At 66.9% G+C, this 6914-nt stretch overlaps 2 protein-coding genes across 4 annotated transcripts in view; one reads left to right on the plus strand and one right to left on the minus strand.

The window, feature by feature from the left end:
• TSPAN4 (tetraspanin 4) overlaps window positions 1–3803 on the plus strand; it is a 14586-nt gene extending 10783 nt beyond the window's left edge. Inside the window, exons 2-7 of the mRNA XM_007465932.1 lie at window positions 34–225; window positions 1477–1551; window positions 2440–2541; window positions 2639–2770; window positions 2841–2924; window positions 3735–3803. Of these exons, the coding sequence (XP_007465994.1) occupies window positions 34–225; window positions 1477–1551; window positions 2440–2541; window positions 2639–2770; window positions 2841–2924; window positions 3735–3803 (654 nt within the window). The remainder of the gene's footprint in view (window positions 1–33; window positions 226–1476; window positions 1552–2439; window positions 2542–2638; window positions 2771–2840; window positions 2925–3734) is intronic.
• Window positions 3804–6708: 2905 nt separating this feature from the next.
• The window catches only part of CHID1 (chitinase domain containing 1), a 23021-nt gene continuing 22815 nt past the window's right edge, over window positions 6709–6914 (minus strand). For 2 of the 3 annotated variants that reach the window (XM_007465935.1, XM_007465933.1), the window contains one exon: window positions 6785–6883. In XM_007465935.1, the coding sequence (XP_007465997.1) occupies window positions 6785–6883 (99 nt within the window). Of the gene's footprint in view, window positions 6884–6914 lie in introns of all 3 variants that reach the window. The other variant, XM_007465934.1, reaches the window with a different exon arrangement.

Below are 6914 nucleotides of genomic sequence, written 5' to 3' on the forward strand. Positions count from 1 at the left end.
CCCCCCACCCCTCTCGCCCTGTCCCGGGCCCAGCTGGGAGGCTGCGGCGTCCTCGGCGTCGGCGTCTGGCTGGCGGCCACGCAGGGGAGCTTCGCCACGCTGTCCTCCTCCTTCCCGTCCCTGTCAGCCGCCAACCTGCTTATCGTCACCGGCACCTTTGTGATGGCCATTGGCTTTGTGGGCTGCATTGGGGCCATCAAGGAGAACAAATGCCTTCTGCTCACTGTGAGTCCGGGCGAGGGGCACACCGGGCGGGACGCGGTGGGAGGGGCGGTGCTCAGGGGAGGCCTCCCCTGACGGGGACACACACACACACACACACACACACACACACACGTGTGCCGGGCAGGGCCCCTCCAGCTGATACTGGGTGTTTCGTCCAAGACCCCCCTCTCCAACCACTCCCTCTCCAGCTCCTGTCCCAGCCCTCCTGGATCCCCAGGACCCTCAGCTTTGGAGATGGATTTAGAGGCGGGAACGTTAATCACAGATAATGGAGGAAAATGATCCCTGGGCCGGGCTCCCTACCTATCAGTGTGCCCAACACAGAGGCCTCTGGCTGCCACCCAGGTCCTAAATCACCTGCTTCAAATGGGGCTTTTGTCACGGGTGGGGCCTCCAGACGGTCTCAGAGGGCGCGTCCCCCATCTGTGCAGCTTCTGCAAGTGTCCAGCACGTTCCAGATGTTCCCGTCGGGGCCTGGACCCCTCGGAGCAGTGGGTAGGGTGTGGCTTCGGCCCCTTGGACAAAGGAGAAAGCTGGGGCGCGTGTGGGGCCCCGACCCTGGCCTTTCCCACGGGGTGACTTGGAGTTCGGAGGCTGGTGCCTGCTGGGGCAGCGTGGGCCCAGGTTGAGGGGGAACAAGATCGGGCAACCCAGGAGAGGACCGGGCCCACTCTCCTGGCCCTGTCCCTTCTCCCCACTCTGTCCAGGGGCCCCATGGGGCCAGTGGGGCTTCAAAGAGCAGTGTGCCCCACTTATCCTGGCTTCTGGCCCTGCCCCCCGCCCTCCTTTCTGGGGGAGCGACGTGGCGGGAAAGGAGGTGCCGGCTGGCTCCACTGCTCAGCCTGGTCGTGGCACCAGGGCTGTGCCTCTGTGGGTGCCCGAGTGGAGTCTGCCACTCTGTGAGCGGTCTGGGCAGTCGGGTGGTGGCTCCTCCAGCTTGGTCCTGCCTGAGTAGGCACTGCCCCCCCGGCTGCCCTTGGGGACATGACCTGGGGCTGGGGGGTCACTGCAGTTGGACCCACTCTCTGGATGGGGGCTCCTGGGGCGTCCCTCCACCCGGCTGCCCATCACAAGGACACAGGCGCGGGACACACGCGTGTGCTTAAAGGTCGAGCGAAAGATGACGGCCCCTGGGATGGAGATGGGAGGGTCCCGAGGGAGGTGGGGCAGCCCTGGCTGGGGGCGCCGGGCGGCGTGCAGCCCCGCCCCCTGGGGGCCGGCCCGCTGAGGCTGTGGCCTCCCCGCCCTCAGTTCTTCCTGCTGCTGCTGCTGGTGCTCCTGTTGGAGGCCTCCCTCGCCATCCTGTTCTTCGCTTACACCGACAAGGTACCGCTGCCTGCGCCTCGGGTGTGGGTGTGGGTACTCCCCCTCCCCCGCAGCGAGGCCCAGGCGCCGTGGGCAGCGAGGAGGCAGGGGGGGCCGAGAACCCACGCCAGGGACCCCCAGCTCTGCGTGGACAGACACTGGGAGCCGGGCCGTGGGTTTGCTTCTAACTGCAGCCCCAGGAGGCCGGGCCTGGAGGCTCCGGAAAGGTGTCTGAGCGCCCAGGAGGCCCGGGCTGGGTCCCCGCTGTCTCAGCTGCGTGTCAGCTGGAGGGGAAAAAGCTCCCATCCCCCACTCCCCTTCAGTTGTTCACTTACACAAGTGAGGGCTCATTTACGTGTGTTTTATTCTCTGGGTTATACTCCAAGACTGTTATTTTTTGCTCACCCGGTTTGGCTTTGGCGGCTGGAGCTCTCAGTCGGCTCCCGCGTCCCTTATGTGCCCCTCAGAGCACTTCCCTCCTTTCTGGTGCTAGAAAGACGCTCCAGGCCCATCTTGGGGATTCCCCGCCCCAGCCCTGGAATCGGCCGTTTCTCCAGGGAGCCTGGTTCCTTTACTGGAGAACGAATGCTCTTAGGAGCCAAGATCTGGGCCCTCTCGGCTGGCAGCACGGACCTCTGTGGGTTGTAACCGGTGTGTGCAGACACAGCCCCGAGGGTTTCTGTGCCCGTCCGTCTCCGTCTGTACGTTAACTGACGTGTCTGACTTGGATCCCGTGCTCGGCACCACGGGAGGCCCAGGGAGACCTTGGGGCAAAGGCCAGAGCCTGGTGGGGGCTTCTGGGAGGAGGTGACCGCAGGGAGGGCGACAGAAGGCACAGGGGGCCGGGGCAGGTCGGGGTCTGGACGAGGTAGGTGGAGCCGGCCACAGGGTGGCCCTGCTGTCCTGCAGATCGACAGGTATGCACAGCGGGACCTGAAGAAGGGCCTGCACCTGTATGGCACCCCGGGCAACGTGGGCCTCACCAACGCCTGGAGCATCATTCAGACAGACGTGAGTCGGAGTGTGGCCGGGCGTGTAGACGGGGGACGTGGCTGGGGCGGGGACGTGTCCCCCTCCGGCGCACCGTCCCAGCCCACTTCTCCCGCAGTTCCGCTGCTGCGGGGTCTCCAACTACACCGACTGGTTCGAGGTCTACAACGCCACGCGCGTGCCAGACTCCTGCTGCCTGGAGTTCAGCGAGAGCTGCGGGTTGCATGCGCCCGGCACCTGGTGGAAGGCGGTGAGCCCGGCCCCGGGACTGGGGGTGGAGGGCCGGCCTCGCGCCCCCGTGACGCCTGCTCTTCCTGCAGCCGTGTTACGAGACAGTGAAGGTGTGGCTCCAGGAGAACCTGCTGGCCGTGGGTGTCTTCGGGCTGTGCACAGCACTGGCTCAGGTGCGCGGGGGCCCCGCCCCGCCCCGGTCCCACCCCGGCCCCGCCCCGGCCCGACGGCCTGTGTGTGGAGGCCCTGAGCCCAGAGAACAAAGCGGCAGAGGAGTGTGGGTCCCCAGGCAGAGGTGGGGCTTGCAGGGTTTAGTCAGGGACGATGTCCACAGGGGGGTGACCTTGGACACCTCCGAGGACAGGCCTCCCCGGACTCCTGAGCAGAGGGCCCTGCTGTCCCCGCGTGGACGGAAGCACAGACTGGACGCCTCTACTAAGGGCCCACGTGCCAGCCCCATTCCTGCAGGTCCTACCCAGTGGCCGTGGTGGGCGGTGGTCACGGAACTGCCCAGTGCAGAGTGAAGTGGGCAGCCCAGGCCCTGGTGTGAAGTCCAGCCAGCCCACCTCTGCTCCCCAACCCCCATGCAAGACCCGAGTGCCAGTACCCTGGGGGAGCTCTAAGTCAAGCAGTGTCGGGGCAGCCCCCGTTTCTGGGGTGCAGACAGGGGTCCCAGACAGATATTCCCTAAGGGGTGATGGCAGTTTGACAAAGGGGCAGAGGGCAGCTGCTGGGGGCCTAGCCTGGAACCCGTAGGCCCTGAGACCACCGGTGGAGCCCAGGGTGGCCAAACCCAACCCAAAGGGAAGGCAGGTCTGGGGTTGGGGCTGAGCGCAAGGGCCCGTAGGGGCCAGGCTCTACCCGAGGCTTCCCCAGGGAAGGGGGCTTCAGGCCACCTGGGAAGCTGTGGTGTGGGGTCGGGGTGCCTGCCGCGGGCTGCCGTCCCTGGAGCAGCCCTGCCCAGTCCCCGCCTCTCCCCACAGATCTTGGGCCTGACCTTTGCCATGATGATGTACTGCCAGGTGGTGAAGGCTGACACCTACTGTGCGTAGGCTGCCAGCTGCCCGCCACCCCTGCTTCGCTGCTGAAGGACGTCGCCCCTGGGGAGATGACAGCGTCCCCACCTGCGTCTCCCGCTACAGGACCTCTCACCAGCCCAGGCATGGGGGTGGGAGGACCAGGCAGCCAGAGCCCCCAGGGCTGCCAGCCAGGCCTGTGAGCGCCGCCGCGCGGCCGGGGCTACAGTCGGGAGGAGCTTCTGGCGCTTCTTACACCCAGGTATCCTCCAGAGCAGTGTTCTGCCCCGCAGCCCTGTGCAGGGCAGGGGGCTGGGGTGGGAGGTGAGGGACTGACCACTGGTCCTGGTGCTCGAGGCGGGTCTGCAGCCCCGTCCACCCACATTCCACAGCGGGGCCGGGGCCGGCTCTGCGTGCGTCTTAATAAAGTGTGTGGGCAGCAGCCCCCGAGCCGTGTCTCTTGCTGCCCTGACCCTGGGGGGGGCCACACCAGACAGGCCCTGTGTGGCCGTGGATCCTCCGCCCACCAATACCGGCCTGGTGCCCGGAGTGGGGTTCCGGGATGTGCGTGGGCCCAGCGGGGGGAGCTCCCTGACCAGGCAGATGGTGGCCCCTGCGCCCGCAGAGGATGGCAAGAGAACCTCAGTGAGGCTGGCTCCAAGCCGTGGCAGAGACCCGCCCACGGCCCGTGCTGCGGACACCCCTCTCCCGACGTGGGGTGGCCCCCATCCAGCCTCAGGGCCTCCCCCTCCCCCAGGGGTGTCCTCCCAAAATGGAGCTCAGCTCCATCTTTCCTGTTCTCTTTCTATTCCTATTTCGTTCCTGGGAACTTTGTCCCTTAAGTGTCACTGGCGGATTCTGCACGTAAGCGGCTGTTGGCAGCAAAGCAGTCGTCACAAGGCCCAGAATCAGGGAAACGGTCCGACTGCGTCAAACCACCTCAAAGGTGGGGCGGGGCTTCCTGAGGACAGGACTGGCGGGGAGTGAGGAGGGTGGTGGGTCTGGGGGTCCAGGCTGGGGGATGGTCCCCTCCCAAGGGCCTCACTAGCTGTGGGGCATCTGACCCCCCAAATGGCACCCCATACTCTCAGTTTCCAGCCCGTACTCCTGCCGGCCCTGCGGCCCCACCCCCTCTGCACCCTTGCTGTGTGGCAGACCTGCCTGGTGATGCCTAGCCAGGCACTGACCCCGGCACAACCCAGACTACGAGGGTGCCTGGCCCCTCCTGGCCCTTGGATCCCCACCCCACGCCCCACCGGCCTCCTCTGTCCTCACTCCACGGAAGCCACCAGAACGCCGGGGACTGTTCCAGCAGAAGTAACAGAGTTAGCGGTTCACGCACCAAAACCAAACTGTCCTCAGGCACCACAGCAAACAAGCAGGAAGGAAGTGAGCACGGTCCAGCCAAGCTGTCCCCCAAGCCCTGCCAGCGCCCTCTGCCCAGGTCCCCGTTCGCACCTCTCCAGCTCTGCTCGGTGAAAGCCGCTGCTTGCCTGTGCTCGGTCATCCCCCCACGTCTCAGGCGCAGCCTTGCGGGCACCAGACCCTCACGCCCAGCCCTGACTCAGCTTCTCACGGCCCCCAAGCTGCCTTGGCAGCCCCGGCTCCACTGAGGTCCCACTGGGACACGCGGGGCCAGCCCTGCCTGCTGCCACGTGCTGGCCCGTGCCTCCGTGGGGTTCCCAGGCCCCCTCCCCCATCGCTGGTTTCCCCGTCCTCTAAGCTTAGGCTGAGGAGCCTCCCAGGCACCTGGCATCCGGTCACCCAGCTGGCTCCACGTCCACAGACACCGAGCACGCTGTGGGCCCACAACTGGCCTTGCCCGCTTAGGCCCCAACTCCTGCAGACCGCCCCGCACCACAGCCCAGCGCCCACTCCCAGTGCAACGGCCTCCTGCTCCCCTCCTGACCAGGCCTTTGAAGCTGTGGGGACCGGCCTAAAGCCCAGCCCTTGGGACCACAGCCAGGGGTGTGGTGGGCAGTGTGGGGCTGAGGGCCTTGGGGAGATGGGCTGGCACAGGCAGGTGGGGGGGGGCATCTTACCTACCACCCCAAGTGCACGCCTGAAGCCCACGCTGGTATAAATGGGGTGTCCAGGTGGGCTGCCGCCAGCCAGCCTAGTTTCCGCTAGGGGGCCACGAGGCCAGACCTCCAGCCCCACCACGAGCAGCAGGGTTCTTCCTTGGGACAGGTGCCGAGGACCCAGCCAGGCCCTGACCCTGAGGACAGATACATGTTCCTTAGGACCCTCCCCCAGTCACGTCCCACAGCCGCTGCACCCTGGGCTCACGCACAGCGTATGACCAGCGGGTCCAGCAAGCAGCACCATCACATGTGGATTCATCTGCTTGGAGCCAGCGGGCCCACCGAGGGGGCGAGGGCTGGGGGTCTGCTGTCCTTCAACTCCTGGCAACCCAGGGCTTCTCCCACTGCTCCCTCCTGGGAGCGTGGCCGTTCCCAGCGGGCAGTGGGCCTGCGGCAAGCTGTCGTTCCACAGTGACTACACAGCCCACGGCACCACTGTGGGACACGGCCAGCCTCTCGGAGCCCCGGTCTCCACCGTGGCGCCCCCACCCTCGCCGTGTGGTGCCCATCGGGCTCCCAGGCAGGCAAGCTGAGCCAGCACCTGCAGCGGGAGGCCAGGGCCCCTCTGCACGGCCCTGGGGTGATGCCCACTGGAGTGTCCAAGTGTCAGGGAGCCTGGGGCTGTCCCGGAGCCTCCCAACCCACAGCGATCTGCAGGCCGTGCAGGACTCCCTGCCAGCCTGTGGGGCGGGGACTGTGGGTCCTGCGGTCACCGGCCACCAGCAGGCAGACAGCCAGGGCTGGGCCACAGGGGCCTGCTGCCCCCCACCCCCCGGACTGCCCGCGCCATCACTGATGAGGAGCCCGGGGTCCCAGGCCGCCCTGACCCCGCCCGAGGCCGCAGCACACACAGCACGGGAAATGGAAGCGTCTGTATTTTGCCTGTCGTTCCCCGCGTCTCTTGGAAAAGCTCAGGGCGGCTCCAGGCCAGGCCTACAGCAGGTCATAGAAATAGTCCAGGCCCTGGCCCAGCTCCCAGATGGACAGCCCGACGCCCAGCTCCCTGGCCAGCTCTAGCCGCACCTGCAAGGACTGAAGCAGCGGGAGCGTTGGCCCCGTCCCA

This window comes from Lipotes vexillifer, unplaced genomic scaffold (assembly GCF_000442215.2).
Source record: "Lipotes vexillifer unplaced genomic scaffold, Lipotes_vexillifer_v1.1 scaffold1094, whole genome shotgun sequence".
Taxonomy (NCBI): domain Eukaryota; kingdom Metazoa; phylum Chordata; class Mammalia; order Artiodactyla; family Lipotidae; genus Lipotes; species Lipotes vexillifer.